At 35.8% G+C, this 20,474-nt stretch overlaps 2 protein-coding genes across 4 annotated transcripts in view; one reads left to right on the forward strand and one right to left on the reverse strand.

Annotated features, from left to right (window-relative positions):
• Nucleotides 1-16,866, forward strand: part of UGP2 (UDP-glucose pyrophosphorylase 2) — a 100,600-nt gene extending 83,734 nt beyond the window's left edge. For all 3 annotated transcript variants that reach the window (XM_085895775.1, XM_085895778.1, XM_085895777.1), the window contains exon 10: nucleotides 15,888-16,866. In XM_085895775.1, the coding sequence (XP_085751901.1) occupies nucleotides 15,888-15,995 (108 nt within the window). In that variant the 3' untranslated portion in view covers nucleotides 15,996-16,866. The remainder of the gene's footprint in view (nucleotides 1-15,887) is intronic.
• Nucleotides 16,867-19,540: 2,674 nt separating this feature from the next.
• RAD52 (RAD52 DNA repair protein) overlaps nucleotides 19,541-20,474 on the reverse strand; it is a 37,595-nt gene continuing 36,661 nt past the window's right edge. The window contains exon 9 of the mRNA XM_085895779.1: nucleotides 19,541-20,360. Coding sequence (XP_085751905.1) covers nucleotides 20,158-20,360 — 203 coding nt within the window. The 3' untranslated portion in view covers nucleotides 19,541-20,157. The remainder of the gene's footprint in view (nucleotides 20,361-20,474) is intronic.

Raw genomic sequence — 20,474 nt, forward strand, 5'->3', positions numbered from 1 at the left:
GAGTTAAAGGTTTTGTGAATATCATTTTTGTAAACGAAATATACTTTTGACTTGTGTTTGTTATGGCAGAAATATTCCCTAGTGTATTTGAAAGTTCATTTATAAATAGATGTGTATCATAGTTGGCACTGTTGTGAAGAAAGACTGGAATAAAAGAAGGTAATTTATAATTAAGATTTCAACAGGAATGAGCGGGACCTCTATATTTACCAGTAAGATGACAATGATCCCTAACTTTAGACTCCTTAATTTCCCCCTCACAAATATGACAGATATTGTTCTTTCTAGATTCGAATTTTTCTTCTTTGGTTAATTTCATCGGTTCATTTGTTTCTTTCATTAATTTAGTGAGTCTTATACAATCCTTTTCTAATCGTTTTACAAACTCTTGTGAAGCTTTTTTTCCACTATAATGTTCAAGTTTGTTTTACTTTTCTCCAACAGATGATTTGATATAATAACAGAACCCACAAGGAATATGTTTTTGATATTTATTTGTATATGATTCTTTTGGATTAGGAGAAGCAGTATTTATCTTTTTAAGGATACACTCAAAATCAGTGTATATCACAAATGGGTGCATGATAGATTTATTATAATCTTCAAAAGAAATATTTTCACCAGGTTTAGGCATTGTAATTACAGCTGATTTATGATTACTACAATATTTTGAATGTTGTTCTAATCGTTCTTTTGTATGAAATGAATGAAGACATCGCTTACAAGGATATATTTTGTTTGCTGTTCTGAATACCTGAGAAGAGATTAATCTTGATAAATTATTGATGTATGTGTAATGTGAATTATTTCCAACACTAAAATATAAAAGATCAATGTGTGTTTCTTCATTTTTATCGTTGTTTGAAATTTTTAATATTTGAACTTTGTTTGTATCCGTTAATCCATATACTTTAATAGAAAGATTATTCTTTTTCTCAAATTTAGGAATATCTGTTAGTGGCATTGGGAATTTAAAATCTTTAATGTCCAAGGTATTCTCATATTTCATATATTGTTTTACTCTTTCTGAATTACATTTTGGTGGATGAAAGTGAGCAAGAACAGACCAGAGAAAACATTTATTATCATTGTTCTTAATATTAACAACTGCCTTCTTTAGTTTAATTTCTTTTGGTAATTCAATATAAGAAGAAGCTTTAAGAGGGTTTGATTTTAGAATGTGTATATCTAAAAAGATGATTTTTTTTAATATTGAATCCACTTCCTACCACTGTATTATCAACATCCTCCTCTTGTTTTGACAGTTCTTCATAAACCCCACTATTCAAAAAATCTTGAAATGATGTTACAAAATGAAGATCTGTTCTCGTATAAGGAGTTTGTTCTTCATCTTGTCTTTTCATATTCATTTTCACTCCCATATAAAACTTTAAAGTTTTCATTTCTTTTAATGTCTTTTTAATAACTTTTTCAACATCAGGTTTCACTATTTCAATTGATTCAGCTATTGATGATGGACCGGGTTCTCCAAATTGAAAAATCCTTATTTTTATATGCCCTTTAAATGCCCCATCAGTGTTTTCAATATAATAGTCTCCCTTTACTTTAAACTCATTTTTCTTGTGTTTTTGTGATTGAAGATGTCTATTATAACTTCTCTTCAAAACATCCTTTGAACAGATATCACAATGTTTTCTTTCAAACTCAAGAGGAGATATTTTATGAAATAGATTAAATGTGTGTTTGTTGGTTCGGACGTGTTTTCCATAATGTTTATATTCGTGATTACAAACATCGCAGTATGTTGTATTCACCATATTTATATAATATATCTTTGCTTAAACTAAAATTTTCTTGATGAAAATTTCGTTTATTTTACAGGTGAATCTGTGCTTAAAACCATTTTATTCTCCAACTTTTTCACTTCATAAATACAATGTTTCAAGACACAAAAGACAAGTTTCAATCAATCTCTTCATTTGTTAAAGATACTGAGAAATATGTCAAGGATGCAAAATTGAACAAAGATAAATATAACAACTATCGGATAAAAACAATTATGGTGGATATGATGAGTTCGTCAATTTCCTTCAGTGGAAGGGCTTTTAGTATACCTGCTAGAACATCAATTAAAGTATTTCTAACAAAAGTTTCTCCTCTCCTTCTGGTAACATATTCAAAACTAGAAAAAGCAATGAAACAAGAAAAAGTATCAAAAAACAAAAACCTTATGGATGAAGCTTTAGAAAGAAAAGATAAGACCATCTGTAATATGCAAGGAGAAATTTGTATTTTTTTCAACAACCCTAAAGATGTAAATCCTGAGGAAATAAAGGATGTTAATATATCAGGTGAAATGACATTTCGTTCAATAGTACTTAACGATCATTTTAAAATAACCTTTAATAGAAAAAATGTTGTCATTGAATCTGGAAATGAAAAAAAGTATATTGATATCGATGGTAACATTATTAAATATGAGTGAATATACAACTGAAAGTATAGATGAATTTCAGTTTCAGTAAAGTTTTACTTTATAAATATGCTAGACTTTCCTGATTCTCCATATGACAAATTTGAGAATTGTCCTGCGTGTGAAAGACGGGGATTAAACACAGTCAAAAGCCTATAAACAATGTATATTCTGTGATTATCTTCTCTTTAATGATAATAAAAAATATAAAAAGGAAAATAATTCTTTTAGATTTACACCAAAAATGAATTACTTTACAAGATTGATTAGAGAAATGAATGTAAAGTATGAGGGTGATAACACACCTTTCCTTACAAGGGAAGAAACTGAACGTATTAGAGAAATGTTCAAAGGATTGTTGTTATATATTATTCATGGATGTGATTTTCAGGGAAATATCAACACAAGATATTGCATAAATAAAATAATGGATTAACTTGAAATTAAACCTGAACTTAGGATAAAATATAGAGTTTCTAAAAAAGCCAATAATAAATTAAATAACCTGTTTTCCAAATATATAAATGAATGATTTTTTACCCATTTGGGAAAATAAGATAAAATTTAACAACCATAAAAATCTCCCAAATTCATTAAGATGTCTCATAGTTGGTTCAAGTGGATGTGGAAAAACCTGCTTACTTTTAAAGATGCTCCTCACTCCCAACTTTTTAGATTATGATAATTTAATAATTTTCACAAAGTCGAGTTTTCAACCAGAGTATCAACTACTCTCACAAGGTTTTAATGCTGGTCTTCAAAAAGAAGATATAATCGGTTTATTTAAACTTCAAAAAAACCTAAATGATGATAACATTGAAGATATAATTCAACTATTTTGTGATACACAGAGATGTAAAAAGAAATAAAATCCGATAACTTGTATTCTTAGTGATAATACGGATGATATACCGTCTCCCCAAGATTTGGATAAATCAAAAAAGAACCTCCTTTTCTTTGATGATTGTGTTGAGAGAAACCAAATGGTAATGGGCAGCTACTACACAAGAGGGAGACATTCTTCTTGTAATTGTATTTATCTTAGTCAATCGTACTTTCAACTTCCTCGTCGTTCCATCAGAAACAATGCTAATACTTTTATTATATTCAAGTTAAATTCAATAGATATCAATAATTTTTGGAGAGATAATTGTTTTACATTATGTAGTAAAAAGAAATTTGAGGATTACATGAAGCACACAACTGAAAAATATAAATATATTGTTGTGAAACAAGATGAGATATTAAGGGATATATTTTTTGTTTTATAAACAATTACATATATAAATGACAACTATTATTGTAAATCTTGTGGGTAAATCTGCTTCTAGAAAAAAAACTTTCATAAATCAAGGTTCTTGTGAAGTACAAATGAGAATATTGTAAATTTACTTTAAAAACACCCCGTGATACGCATTGTATCAACAACAACTAGAGCAATAAGACCTGGAGAAGTAAAAGGTGAAGATTATCACTATATTTCAGTGGAGGAACATATGCGATTGAGGAATGAAGGTCAAATATTTGAGGAGGTTTCTCTTGGTACAACAAAATATTCACATTGTAAGAGTGAGTTAAGGAAAATAAAATCTGGTGGTCTTGGGATATTAGAAACTAATCCAGAAGGAACGAGACAAATTATTAAACATCTGAGCGGAGTAAAGATTTTATCATTCGGTTTTGATGTTGATGAAGAAACTCAACGCAAACGTATGAAAAGCAGAGATGCAAGTATTTGTGAAGAAGAAATTGCAACTCGCATTAATGTTAATAAAGAATTTGATGAAATATTTAAAGAAAAGGATTTATTTGAACACATCTACTTGAATGATGAAGAAAAGGAAAATTTCCCTGTTGATCTTTACAATTCATTGAATGATATTTTCCAAAAAATAAATGGATGCAAAAGAAAGAGCAAGAAGATTTAAGGAACATCAAGAGTTGGTTTCAAAAGTTGTAAAACAACAGGAAGACATAAAGAAGAAACGCAGAGAGAAACTAACGGGCGAAGAAGCATTTGAAAGAAAACAAGAGAAATTTTTTAAACCACTTTTAAAAACTTCCCAAGAAAAAATAAAAGATGTTTCCACAGTTCCCACAGTAGAATATACTCCTAAAAAACTTCAAATGTTAAAAGATTTTGATCAAATGACGGAGGAAGAATTAGAGCATTTAGGAGAATTAGAATATGAAGATGAAGGTTTATTTCAACAACTGAAAGAGATTAATCGACCCCCTGATTATATTGTGAATGCTCTTCACAATAATGAATATTCAGCGGATTCAAAAACCAAAGCAGGACTCATTCCAACAGAACAACCAGCAATATTTCATCTTGTTCAAGAAAAGGTATTGATATTTAATGATGAATTAAGGTTCTTGGGTTCTGCTCAACCACCTGTTAAACTAACTCCGAGATTAATGTTTCTTCTCGCAAAAGATGGAAGACAAGGTTCAACTGTGAGGGATGAATCAAAGTATATTGATAAACCATTGGATATGAAAAATAATGATGATAGAGTATATATTGATCTGCTGAACATTCTAAATTATAGGGTTAGTATTTCTAGTAAAAGTAGGAAAAATGAGAAGGAGAAACACATTATTCAGGCTTTAAGTATCCTTGGTTCAGGTATTGGTTTTCTTCCAAATGACCCATCGCAATTAGTGAATAGACTGTTATTGTTGTTAGGCAGTAAGAAGGCTGGAAATAACAATTGTTTTAATGAAGCATCAGCCATTTTAGACCAGTTGATGAACATGAAAATAATTAATAAATCTCAATTTAAAGACATTTTATCTCATATTAAATAAGATGAGAAGCACAATCCTGAGTTTTAATTTCACAACAAGCGACCACACATCTTCATTCCCATACCCACTACAACTTGACCCAACAAAACAATATGAGGCATCTTTATTGTCCATGGAAACTTATAATACCTTATTTAATAGAACTGATAAAAATGACAAGTTTAGTTATAATCCGGGAAGTGGATACAAAATGATAACAGTCTCACCCGGAGCATATGAGATTTCTCAAATATCTTCCGAAATTGCTCGTCTTATGAAAGAACAGGGTGATGAACCAAAAAATATTGTTATAGACATTCAAAAACAAACTTCAAAATCAACGATTAAAGTTAAAAAATAACTACAAGGTTGATTTCACAATTGCTAATTCATTTAGAGAGTTGTTGGGTTTCTCCTCAAAAAAGATTGAAACTAATGGGACGTTTTACAGTGATAATGTCATTCAAATATCCTCAGGAATAAATTCAGTGTTAATTCACTGTGATTTGATTGATGGTGCTTATAATGATGGAATAAAAACAAATACAATATTTTCATTCAGCGCATACTCAACCCCAATTGGTTATAAATTCAATATGGAACCCAAAAATTTGGTTTATCTCCCTGTGTCAGAAAAAACCATACACAGAGTAAATTTTAGGATAACCGACCAAGATAATCGTATGATTTCTTTTAATGGAGAAGTTATATCCATCAGAATTCACCTACATGAAGTTTTTCCAATAAATAAATACGATGGTTATTGTGAGGAAACACGAGTTGGGAAAATATAAAATAATTACAGGGGATGGGATGTTCCTTTCCCCATACGACAAGGGTGAAGGTATGTATCTTGGGAGAGGATACTATAAACCTAAGAGACAAAGGGGTGTTGGACATCAATTTAGAGGAGATGGTATAATTGATACTCTAATGGGTATTGGTTCAACTATTCTTAAACATAAAGATCTAATTGGTTCAACTGCTTCTGCTGTGGGAAATGTAGCAGGTGCTGTAAAGAGCATAAAAGATGCCCAGAAGGAATCTCATAAATTACAAGTAATAAAAGAAATTAAGAAAGGCAAAACTCAGTTGTCCCCCCAAGAACGACAGAAAATAATTTGAATACTTGGATCAGGGTTTCAAAAGTTTTAACATCTTTTTTCCTAAATAAATACAAGTATGGAAGCAAATGATAGTATCTATGATTTGGATGATACTATTATTATCTCAAACTCCACTAAAAAAGATTACTTCAAGGTAAATGCAATAACTGGAACAGACTGGAATACGAATGGTTCAAAAGTTTGGAAATAAATAATCAACAAACCTATTTGAATCTATCCGAAAGTTTCTTGTTGTGTAAATTTAAATTCACTAAGGCTGGGAATAACACAAACGCTACACTTGTAAATGATTTCTTCTGGAAAATGTTTGATAGTGTGCGTTTGTATATTGGAACACAAGAAGTTGAAGCGGTTGATTATGTCTCTGCTGTATCTGAAATGATGAAATTTACACGATATACATTCAGTGATAGAATGGGAAAGGGGTCTGTCGAAGGTTTTATTCCTGATATGTCAACGGGAACAGACACAGACCCTGGATATACTCAAAGGAAAGGAGCGTATAATGATGATACAAAAGCAGTAAATAGTTTTACTGTGGCAGTTCCTCTTAAAGGTATATTTGGATTTTGTGATCATGATAAAGTTCTGTATGGTCTTAAAATTAGATTTCAACTACAAAGGAATGATAATGAAAATAGATTGCTTTTTGGTGTTGGTAGTGCTTTTGGTGATCAGAATAAATTTGTAATTGAGGAAATGAGTTGGTATATCAGTGAATATACTCCTAATCTTAAAACAGAAGAGATGTTGAATAGAAGACTTAACTCAAAGAAACCACTCAGTGTATCATACCTCAAAAGAAGATGTCAACACGTAAAACTCAACCAAACCACTTACACGTGGAATTTGGGTGTTCTGGAAGGAAAGCCACGATATCTGTGGATCATTTTTAAAAAGCCAGATGGTGATACTGCGACTGATAAGAATAAGCATTGAGTGATAATGCTAAGGTGAAACAACTTCACGTTTCTCTAGATGGAACATTTTATCCACGAGATAGATTGGAAATTAATTGGGAAAAAAATGATTTTGCCGAAGCATACAAGTCTTACCAAAAGGTGTGTGAAAGTAATGGAAATAAATAACCTATTTTGGATATGACAGCATTTAAAAGGTTGTATACAATCTATGCGTTTGACCTGAGCGCTCAAAAGGAAACTATAAAGTCTAATCGAGTGGATACTTCCCTATACATTGAAAGAGGAGAGAGTGAAGAAGTTGTTACATATTGTTTGCTTTTGGAAGAAACAGAATTGCAGATTAATACAGATAATGGTGTGATGATTCGTCTCACATAATTTTTTGTTAAATAAATGAGTGGCAAAGTACCAACTGGGGTATATGTTAATCAAATCAATCTTCATAAACTATCATCTTGTGTTCAAAATCAAAAGCCTTGTACGATTAACGTTAATACAATTCAGAGAAAAGGAGCAGTAAGAATTGATGTTTTGCTCACAAGAGAACAGGTTAAAATCTTGAATGACACTGGCTCACTTAAAATTAAAATGACAAAACCAATGTTGAAAAAATATTCAATAAGAGAGACTAGTGGAGGATTTCTCCCATTTCTAATTCCTTTATTTGCTGGTTTAAGTGCGGTTGGAGCATTGACGGGTGGTATTTCAACAGCGGTGAAAACTGCCAACGAAAGGAAGGCTCAACTCCAGGCTCAAAAAGAATTGGAAAGACATAACAAAGAGTTGGAGAAACAAATTAGTGGAAGTGGTGTAATTGTAGATTTTGCTGAAAAACTTGAAGGTCTGCCTGATAAAGCGAGATTGTTAGTTGGAGATATGCTTTCTTCTATAGCACAAGCAGGTGTAAAATTAACGAAAAGAGGTAATGGATTATATCTTTCTAATAAATAAATGAGCATTGATGAGTGGTTTAAAGAATTTGGAAAGAATACAACATCAAATTTACAACTTGTCAAATATTGTAAGAAATTAAAAATTCATAATGTGGTTATTTGTATGAGAGATGAATTAACAAATGTGCCGAAACATACAAAGAATATTATTATGAACTTCGAAGATAATAATGGGAACGGTTCTCATTGGGTTTGTATTTTTAATAGTCAAGACAAATATTATTTTGATAGTTTTGGTCTTCCACCACCTGTTGAAGTCATAAAATTCTTACAGAATGGTGTTTCTCAAACATTGCAAGTCCAAGAATTAAATTCCAAGTGTTGTGGTCAATTATGTCTATATGTGTTATTTCAACTCAACAAAAATAAAAAATTTTATGATATTATTTTTAATCTAATATAAATGACTTATGTTGGTAAAGATGGTTCTATCTGTGGTGTATCCCAAGAATTGAATATTGATTTATCAAATTATTACACAAAGGCACAGGCTGAACGACACAAATATAATATAACCAAAAATATTAACATGAAAAATGCTTCTAAATTAAAAAATTATCCAAGCCCGACTGACGCGAATGACTTGGTGAGATTATATTAAGCGATTTATCACAATATATATCCTTAAATAAAACGGCCGTGTATTCCAAAGATACAAAAGTGTTGATATTATCTCCAGGTCATACAGAATTCACAGTTCGAATTAAAATAAATTTTTATAAAGAAGGGCGTATCGTTTGTATGAGAATAGAACAATGGGGGTATGATATGAATGATTTAGGGTATAATTGGTCATTTAAAATTGACCTCGAAGACCTGGAACAATTAAATCAGTCTCGTAAGGAAGAATATTATCCACTTGGTATCGAGAATGAGTTTTGTGGGGCCACGATTAGGAAACAACAAATAAAAGAATTTAATAAGGGTAAATATAATAATGGTTTTGCCCTTGTTTATATCATGAAAACAGAAAAAAAACAGGATTATATATAATAAGTAAGGAAATACAAAATGATTTAACTATGAGAAGATGCGGAGGTGTTTCGTGCCATAATATTATTCTAACATATATTTCTAATACATAAATGACAGCAAGAAGGCTTCAAGAAAATTATCATTTCTGTGTCCAAGCATACCTTCAAGAAAAGGGTATTCAGTATTTTAATAAATATGTTCTTCAACATAAGAATGAGGTATTTTCAATAAAAGATTGGCATTATGCTGATGTTGAGAAACCGACAACTTTAGATTTAATTCGAATGTTAAATAATGAAAAAATTATACAGTTAAGAAAAGGTAAGGCTCTTTTAGAAATTCAAAAGAAATTTTATTGGTTTCCTGTTGTAAAAAAAATTATTTTGGATACAGGAATAACAAGAAATCCTGATGAATATATGTATGATATTCTATGGGGTGTAAGCGATTCAAGGATAATAAGGGATGAGGAAGGAGTTGCAGAAGAGAGGGAAGAAGAGAGAAGGAGGAGAGGGAGAAGAGAGAAGGAGGAGAGGGAGAAGAGAGAGAAGGAGAGGGAGGAAAGAGAGGAAAGAGAGAAGAGAGAGAAGGAGGAGAGGGAGGAAAGAGCGAGACTAAATAAATATGAAAATATGAAAACCGATGAGATTAAAAAAAGATTGGGGGTATTACAGAAAATAACTCAACCCACCGAGGAGGAAAACAAAGAATTGACAAGTCTATTTGAAATATTTTCTACAAGACTATTGTCATCGACAAGATATTCATTTTAATTCAAGTTTTTAATTTTTTTTCTTAAATAAATGGAGGAGAGAGTGAAGGCATTTCTAAGGATTCTTTATGTTTTAAAAATTAAGATTCAAATGTGCATGTTGGAAACTAAAAAGGTTTTTGCACTCTGCTGGAATTTTTCTCATAAATAAATGAGTTATTGTCTCAAATGTAAAAAGAAAACTAATACTAAAAATATTTCATGTATTAAAAGTAAAAATAACAGGGTTATACAAAAAGGTATATGTTCGGTGTGTGGTTCAAAAAAAAATCAATTTATCTCCAAACACAAACTAGGAGGAGATATACAAAAGTTTTTATCAGGAAGTAAATTTACAACTACTGGAATACCAGGAGAATTACATCTTCCAGGGTATTCTTTCTGTGGTCCAGGCACAAACTTGGATAAAAGATTAGATGAGGCAGACAATCCTAAATCATGGAGTGAACCCATCAATAGAGTTGATGAAGTGTGCATGAGACACGATATTGATTATGGGAATACCACAACTTTGGAAGAAAAGCATGAAGCCGATAGAGAAATGTTGTATAATTTGTCTCTGATACAAAATCCAACCTTGAGAGAAAAAGTTGATCGTTTCATTGTGAAGAAGATTATCAGTGCTAAATTGAAACTTGGACTTGGAAATTCAAAAAACTTATAGGCTCTAATGATGTCATTAAGACTGAAGAGCAATTAGCTGATGAATTACATAAACCAATATTCACAAAGTTTCGTTGAAGGAAAGTTTATTCCAAGGAAGTTGATTATATCTCGTCTGCTGATTTGATTGAACTCAATAATGATAAGCGGTACAAGTATGCTTTAACCGTTATTGATTTGAGGAGTAGATACGCATGGGTTGTCCCTTTAAAAAAACAAAACAGGTAATACTCTTATGTTCGCCTTTCAACAAATATTTAATAAAAGTAAGAGAAAACCTAAAAAATTGTGGACTGATGAGGGTAGAGAGTTTTATAACAAGACATTTATGAATTTTCGAAAAAATAACAGTATTACATTATACAGTACCTTTGTTATATATATATATATATATATATATATATATATATATATATATATATATATATATATATATATATATATATATATATATATATATATATATATACAGGCATTATACAGGCAGTTGTTGAACGTTTTAATCGTACCTTAAAAGAGAGACTATATAAAAAATTCACACAACTCGGTTCACAACATTGGTCATCTTTTATTCAGGATATTGTGGATAAGTATAATGACACGATTCACACGTCAACAAATATGAAACCATCAGAAACATTTACAAAATTAAAATATGAAAAAGAGATTAATGTCAGAAAACCTAAGTTCAAAGTTGGTGATATCGTAAGAATATATAGGTGGAAATCTCATTTTGAAAAGGGTTATACTAAACGATGGACGAATGAACTTTTTAAAATTGTTGATGTAATAGATACGGTTCCTTGGACTTATAAGATATATGATTTGGAAGGGGAAGAGATTTTAGGTTCATTTTATTCACAGGAATTACAAAAGACAAAACTAAGCAGATAATACCCATGGGAGCAATGGGTTGTCCCTTCACTCCCTCCTACTATACACCTTTGTGGACACTAGAGGGCCAAGTCCGAGGTGTATAACAGTATATAATGTGTGTCAAGGGGGACGTTCTTAGAAATCCTCAACTGAATAGTCAAGGCTTAAGTGTGTGTGTGTGTGTGTGTGTGTGTGTGTGTGTGTGTGTGTGTGTGTGTGTGTGTGTGTGTGTGTGTGTGTGTGTGTGTGTGTGTGTGTGTGTGTGTGTGTGTGTGTGTGTGTGTGTTTGTGTGTTTGTGTGCGCGTGCGCGTGCGTGCGTGCGTGCGTGCGTGCGCAATGGGTTGTCGCTTCACTCCCTCCTACTATACACCGTTGTGGACACTCGAGGGCCAAGTCCGAGGTGTATAACAGTATATAATGTGTGCAATGGGAGCAATAGGTTGGCGCTTCACTCCCTCCTACTATACACCATTGTGGACACTCGAGGGCCAAGTCCGAGGTGTATAACAGTATATAATGTGTGTCAAGGGGTGGACGTTCTTAGATCTGTGAACCCCAAACACAGAATCCTCAACTGAATAGTCAAGGCTTAAGTGTGTGTGTGTGTGTGTGTGTGTGTGTGTGTGTGTGTGTGTGTGTGTGTGTGTGTGTGTGTGTGTGTGTGTGTGTGTGTGTGTGTGTGTGTGTGTGTGTGTGTGTGTGTGTGTGTGTGTGTGTGTCCCAACCCTCACATTCAAAATCTCAACCCCAACCCTCACATTCAAAATCTCAACCCCAACTCAATCCTCGCCCAACACAATGTCTTTTTCAAAATGAAATTTCCACCTATATATATATATATATTTTTTTTTTTTTTAACTTTTTTTTTTTTTTCTCTTCTTCCAATTCTGTCTTTTAAGGCTTTCAGGTTTGATGACGTAGAAAGGGGGAGTAAGCCTGCACTTTCTCACCAGAACGAACAATATATATTTTTTATGTTTTTTTTCTCTTCTTCCAATTCTGTCTTTTAAGGCTTTCAGGTTTGATGACGTAGAAAGAGGGAGTAAGAACTTTCTTGATAGGTTTAGATCCCAAAGAGTGGTAGCATTTCAAGTCTCCAAAATAAACCCAACTTTCCAAGTCTCCAAGGTATAACCACATTCCTGTTGAGTTTCCAAGATATGTATCACATTGTGAGTTATCAAGCCAGAACCCACATTTCAAGTCTCCAAAAATATAACCATCTATCCAAGACTCCAAGGTAGAATCACAATTTCCAGAAATATAGTGGGTTTCAGTGATAGATCTCACATAGTATAACTGTGGATCATCAAGGAAAACTCCATTTTTCCAATTTTTATGGGTTTCAGTGATAGATCTCACATAGTATAACTGTTGATCATCAAGGAAATCTCCATTTTTCAAATTTTGATGGGTTTCGGTGATAGATCTCACATAGTATAACTGTGGATCATCAAGGAAATCTCCATTTTTCCAATTTTTATGGATTTCAGTGATAGATCTCACATAGTATAACTGTGGATCATCAAGGAAATCTCCATTTTTCCAATTTTTATGGGTTTCAGTGATAGATCTCACATAGTATAACTGCGGATCATCAAGGAAAACTCCATTTTTTCCAATTTTTATGGGTTTCAGTGATAGATCTCACATAGTATAACTGTGGATCATCAAGGAAAACTCCATTTTTCAAAATGTCTGAAAATTGTAAGTCTCCAAGGTAAAACTTGTATTCTGGCTCATCAAGGTATAACTTGTTCAGGGGGTATTGTCTTGATAACTCACAATGAGTACTATTGTTGCAAAACTCTTTTTCAGGACTTTGCTGGTCTCCAAGGTATAACTCTTTGGTTGGATCATCAAGGACGAACTCGTTCTGTGGGTCTTGGTCGCTCATAAGGTCTTCAACCAAGCCAACAATTTCGCCCCAAGTTGTAGCAAAAGCAGTCTTTTCATTTCGTATTTCAGATACAATTTCCTGTGAGAGAAAATAATAATGTATTAATCAAGTGATTTAATTATTAAATGAGTATGCTTCAATTAAAGTTTGAAAATAGGAAAATAAAAATCTTACCTCAACAGATAAGAGGTTTGAATCCAGTTCATCAACTTGAAGGTTTAGTTCCATACAAGTCGGAGAGTTCCAGGCAAGCACACAGCACACCATCACCAGCAAAAAAAATGTTTAAAATGGAGCCTGGGCTTGAGGCTTTTATAGGGAAAGACTGGTGGGTGTGGTTTCCTTTGGAAATTCCCTGGGCAAGCCCACGCAGGCCTTCTTTGGGCAATTTTTCAAAACCATAACATGCTGGAATTTTCTTGGTTTCTTTGTGAGTCAGAGATGAACTAGAAATGATGTAAGTCGGTGGGGCTTAGCAAAAGTAGGTGGGGCTTAGGAAAGTGGGCGTGGCTTATAAAAATACCTCATGAAAAGTGGGCGGGGCTTAGCAAAAGTGGGCGGGGCTTAAAGAAAAGTGGGCGGGGCTTATAAAAATCCACAGAAAAGTGGGCGGGGGGCTTAGAGGAAAGTGGGCGTGGCTTATGGAATACCTCGTGGAAAGTGGGCGGGGCTTAAAGAAAAGTGGGCAGGGTTTTTTTAAATTCCATTTGAAAGTGGGCGGGGCTTATGAAAAGTGGGCGGGGCTTAACAAAAAATAACCTGTGGCTCAGGAGGTGGTCAAACAAGAGCATTGAGAGAAGTTTATCATTTCGTAATGGCACAAAAGGGGTATCTTAAAAAATATAAAGATTCAAATGTTTTGTTTTTCAATATTTTAGATGGGGATTATTGTGCAAAGAAAATTAAACTATTGAAGGAATTTGAGAATGAACAAATATTTATAGGTTCAATGAGTGAGCTAAACAATATGCATCGGTTATTTGAAAAAGAGTGTCCCGAGGCTTCGACGTTTCAGATATTTCTTTAGAATCACCTTTAACAAATCACATTGCTACTTGAACAAATCTTTATCTTATTGCATGGGTTATTTGAAAAAAAAGTGTCCCCAGGTTAAAAGGGGAGGCAAATAAATATACCTTGGGATAAAAAGGGGGTTTATTTCTTCGGGAAAAAAATATGAATCGCTGAAAATCCCCCATTCATTTACATGGGGAAAAGTGAGCCAGAATCAGTATATTCACCCTACTCAGGTTGGATGGAGAATCTTTTGTATATCTGTTCCAAAGTGGCACCTTCATCATCTTCTTTAACGACCATAATCATTCCCACATTCTTGTGGAGTTGGGCAGGGGTAGCTTGGCCGAAGTCTTTCACTAACTAGCTGACCAGGCCTGACATTCGACTTGGTTTAGGGCAGGAATTTGTAATTTGTTCAGGGTACTGGTGATAGCTCGCTTACTCTGTGTGAAAGACACGGTGGGATCTTTAACATCCACCAACTAATGCCAGCAGACAAGGCACCCTTTTAAAATCCATCCGAGGACAGCACACACATTGATGAATCACCCTGCCTGTGAAACTCCAGGATGGTACTTTATAGCTGGGTCAGGATTCAAACCCTGGTTAGACAGCTGTACCTGGCTAGACAGCTGTACCTAAAGGCGAGTGTGTGTACCTCTTGGCCATCCTGTCAGCCCAAAGGGGCACCTTCATATTGTGTGTACATATAAAGGGTTGAGGAGGATGGCAAACTGAGAAATGGGAAGGTAAAGGAAATTAATATGGTTGTGGATGGGGGGAGAGGGAAAATTTCTTCCATTTTGTATACATCATATTCAGATAGATGCTAATAGGGAAGGAGCCCTATGGGAAGCTTGTACACATATTACATGTTCGACAGACATTATTAACACAAAGGACAGATCAACGCAGTATATGGGATTTGAACCCATGATCCCAGCATCATCATGAGCCTAGTGTCCACATAGGAACACAAGACGGGTGAAGTCTTATTGAAGTTCTTGCAGAAAGTCACTTGTGGATAAACTTTAAAACTTACACCTGTTTTACAGATAATTTGCCTCCAAGGCTCATCAACTTGTGCATAGCTTGTTTTGAAACTTGGCAATCCAGGAAGAAAACCCACAATTTCACATATGAGTGATAATACTCATACTACAAGCTCTCAGGAACTTATAACCTGTAAATGGGCTCTCAGCTGTGAGGGTTTGGTAATGGCAATATCAAATGGCAATTCTTGAGGAAGGATTGTTCAAGGAACCTTTTTCTATTATTTATTGTCCCAAAGAGAGACTTTGTTGATTGTATCAAACAGGCTTTGTAAGTGATTGCCTGTTTTGAGGAAGTTTAATCCCTTGGTGTGAATTTTGGATCCTTAACCTTATGATGTGATGATTAGCTCAAGCTCACTCCAAGGATCAATGCCACCCTTCCTCCTCTGTAACCTTAGGGAACCGTGATCATTATTGCCAACCATGGAGAGCGGATCGATATCCCCATGGGAGCTGTGTTGGAGAACAAGATCGTGTCTGGAAACCTTCGCATTCTGGACCACTGATGCTATCTGTTTCCTGGGAAAGATTGGTTGCTAACCATACTTAAGATTTATTTGGATTTCAGATTTGAGCTCTAACCCACTGAAAAACATTTCAAATATCGTTCTCTTGTCCTTGTAAATGCAGCCAAGTTACTGCTTGTGCTATGGGTTTGAGTCTCGGTATGCTTGAAGTGGCCAGTCCTTTCAGGTAGCTCTGCATCTGACATCATATCCTCCAGTCGCAAGACTTTTCACAACAACCGTCTTCTGAAGGACTCACCCGATCCCATTTGTGAACAAATGTATTAACTGTGTATCATGTAAAAGTCGTTTGAGACATGACTTATTTGCAAAGCTTCCAAAAGTGAAGGACTATGTCCACAAAATGGGAGCAGAAAAGTCTTCACATTGTTGAAGTGATTGTTTATGGCCGATTGAGTCCTTTGATGTGAGAGGAACCTTTTGGTTCGTGTGCTGACAAATGACACGTGACAGTGACGTGTTGTGTGTGTGTGTGCGTGTGTGCGTGCGTGCGTGCGTGTGTGCGTGCGTGCGTGCGTGCGTGTGCGCGCGCGCTGTACGGATGAGCAAGTGAAACTGATCAACAGAATGGTTTCGTTCAGCATTTGTGATTACTGAAGTAATTGCATAACAAAGCCACATTGTTAGTCTACTGGTACTGCACAATGTACTGTGTTGGGTAAAACGAGCACGTTTTTAGTCATTTCATTAGGATGGATCATAGTTTCATGTGATTCTCCATGAAAGTGAGTTTATTTTAATAGCACACCTCTACCGTTGCACGTCGTGTAGAGCGGTTGTAGTGTTGAGCATATTTGTTCCAGGGTGTTGCATTGCAAAGCTGTGCATTAAATGATCCTCCATCAAATAATTTTAATTTGTTTTGGACTTCTTGAACAAGCTACTTGTAATGCACTATTTTTTAACGACGGATACTCTCCCGAGCAGCATGGGCCAACACTTGACTATCCCTTTGTGTAACAGAGTATCGAGTTTGTAGCGGTACGTGATTATGACTACGGAGTGTATTCCTCGGCCCTCAATTCCTACCTCTCATCCTGACCAATACCTGGTATGAGTTTCATGATGACATGATGCTGTAACTGTTGGTCATCCCTCATTTTTAGTTATTCGACCTGATTATTGAAAATTACGTTCGATAACAGCACAGAATTTCATTTGTATTTGTTTGAATTGATTCCTTTTAAAGAAATGCGATTGGTGCAACTTCCTTATCAACAAAGAAATCGGATTCTTTCAGTCACGAGAGCTGCTTGTGGGGAGGTGTTAGCATTTCATTTTATGGTGAATTGCTGTCGTTGAATAATTGACTTTTTTATTTTTAAATAAGCACAGCAAGCAATGGAAATAATAATAACCAGAAATGTCAGGGGATAACATTGCCACTACATTTGGTTAACCAAAGAAGGGAACAAAAGTTTAATTTTGGATGAAAACTTTTATCAAGTTTTTATACAAGTTTCTGAAATGCTTTTTGACCAAGTCTTTCAAGAACTAGCTGGCCAGGCCTGACATTTGATTTGAGGTGGTGGTAATTTGTTCAGAGTGCCAGAGATAGCTGGCCTATTTCATGCAGGTCACACCATAGGATGTTTAACGTACACTAATGCCGGCAGATGGGACACCCGGTTTAACAAACGTCCGAGGACAGCACGTGTGAAACATCAGGATGAGAGTTGATAGCTGGGTCAAGATTCAAATCCAGGACAGACAGGTTAGGCTATCCTGCCGGTCATCTTTATATAACAGTGTGATGTTTAGTCCCTCATTTCTCTGATGTTGAGGAGATAATGAGGTTTTTATTTATATTTGCAAAATCAGATTGGAGAAATCGGTAAGAATCCATTTCACACTTGTGACATCTCCAAAGCAAAAAATATATAATAGCTCCGCAAAGTGGGCGTAACCCCTCAGCCCCTTGACGCAAACCAATTTCAAGATGGTGGCCATATTGAAAATCGCAGCACGCCCATTTTCGAAAGGACCCTTCCTCTACTCAACCCCAACACACCCAGCAAAAATGGATTTAATCGGACAAGGCGTTATCCTCAAAATTGACGGAAACCAATTTCAGGATGGCTGCCGTGGCGGCCACAGTGAAAATCGCAGCATGCCCATTTTGGAAATGAACCTTCCTCTACTCAACCCCATTATACCTTGCCAGAATAAAATCAATGTGTGAAGCCGTTCAAGTTATTTTCTGGAAACCAAATTCAAGATGGCTGCTCTAGCCGCCACATTGGATATCGGATTGCGCTGAATATCGAAAGGAACCTTCCTCTAAACACCCCCATTGTATCACACAAAAATGAAATGAATAAGTCAGGCCGTTCTCAAGTTATTGTCTGGAAACCAAATTCAAGATGGCTGCTCTAGCCGCCATAAGATATCGGATTGTGCTGTATATCGAAAGGAACCTTCCTCTAAACACCCCCATTGTATCACACAAAAATGAAATGAATAAGTCAGGCCGTTCTCAAGTTATTGTCTGGAAACCAAATTCAAGATGGCTGCCCTAGCCGCCATAAGATATCGGATTGTGCTGTATATTGAAAGGAACTTTCCTCTAACCACCCCCATTATACCCCCATGAAAAGAACATCAATCTGTCAAGCCATTGTTCGGAAACCAAATTCAAGATGGCTGCCCTAGCCGCCATATTGGATATCGCATCACACTGATTATCGAAAGGAACCTTCCTCTACCCAGCCCAAACACACACTGCAAAAATGGATTTAATCGGACAAGGCGTTCTCCTCAAAATCGACGGAAACCAATTTCAAGATGGCTGCCATGGAGGCCACATTGAAAATCGCAGCGTGCCCATTTTTGAAGGGAACCTTCCTCTACTAAACCCCAACATACCCTGCAAAAATGGATTTAATCGGACACGGCGTTCTCCTCGAAATCGACGGAAACCAATTTCAAGATGGCTGCCATGGTGGCCACATTGAAAATCGCAGCGCTCCCATTTTCGAAAGGAACCTTCCTCTACTCAACCCCAACATACCCTGCAAAAATGGATTTAATCGCACAAGGCGTTCTCGAAATTGACGGAAACCGAAAGTTGACAGACGCCCAGACGCCCGCCAAATTCAAGATGTCTGCGCTAGCCACCATATTGGATATCGGATTGTGCTGTATATCGAAAGGAACCTTCCTCGAACCACCCCCATTATACCCCCACGAAAATAAAATCAATCTGTCAAGCCGTTCTCAAGTTATTGTCCGGAAACCAAATTCAAGATGGCTGCCCTTGCCGCCATATTGGATATCGCATCGCACTGATTATACGAAAGGAACCTTCCTCTACCCAGCCCCAACACACACTGCAAAAATGGATTTAATCGGACAAGGCGTTCTCCTCGAAATTGACGGAAACCAAAAGTTGACAGATGCCCGGACGCCTGGACAACGCCTATGACGCAATACCCCTTAGCCAATTCGGGCTGAGGGGTAAAAACACGAGTGTGATGAAGACCCTCACCAATCCTGGCCAAGAATTGAGGTGAGTCAACTGAGGGTTCTCGAATATACGGTTTATTGAAGCAGCATAGCACTTGCAAGCGGAGGTGGCGCAGGGACCAACCACAGCAGTCAGACCCAGTACCACACTAAAGGTTACACTCCAAAACTTTCATATATAAAACCTATTCCTAGGCGGAGAAAGGCAAGGCAAAGCAAGAAACAAAGGTGCAAGTGGGCTTCCCCCCCCCCCTCCCTACGGCCCTCGGGGAGAATTAGCAGTAAACAGCTTCTTTCTCACGCTTCAAAGAGCGAGAGAGTCCCGGCACACATTCATAAACAGAAGCAAATCCTTTGTAGTTCTCTAAGATTGTTGTCACTCCACACTGGAATTCAAAACAGCCTGCAGAAGCAGGACTCTGACAAGGACATCGGCTGGCTTGTTGGTAATGCATTTTAACACATCGTAAAATGAAGGCAAAAGCTTGGAAACACAATTTGAAGCAGCCAGGACAATGGTTTGAATCCAGACACCTGATTAATGCAATTACTGAATGTTTAAATGAGTCAAATGTATAAATATGGGCCAATGGGGCCATCACCTGATATCCATACCTAATAACGAGGTTCACAGGTAATCCATGAGACTCGACGTCATTGCGTATGTCGAGAACTATCAGTTTTTACCGAGACTATGGCAAGCGGTTTGCTGGCTAATAACAGGAGGCAGAGTGGTGCGCGGTTGTGGAGCTGCCAAGCCGATCGGATGGATAGTGTTTTGGCGCGTGATGGTTGTTTGACCGAGTCGTTGCATTACGCTCTCACCAACCGCAAGCGCCGCTTCAGCCTGAAGCAATTCCAATGGACTCGGGCTGGAAGCTGGGCAGATAAGGGAGGAACAGTAGTGTTGGTTTCAAATGTATTTACAAGTACTTTGTAAAAGAAATAAAAACCCTAATTAATTGGTTTGGTAGGTTTATGATCCCACTTTGA

This window comes from Eptatretus burgeri, chromosome 9 (genome assembly GCF_056783735.1).
Source record: "Eptatretus burgeri isolate ZD-2024b chromosome 9, Ebu_testis_v1, whole genome shotgun sequence".
In the NCBI taxonomy this organism is placed as follows: Eukaryota; Metazoa; Chordata; class Myxini; order Myxiniformes; family Myxinidae; genus Eptatretus; species Eptatretus burgeri.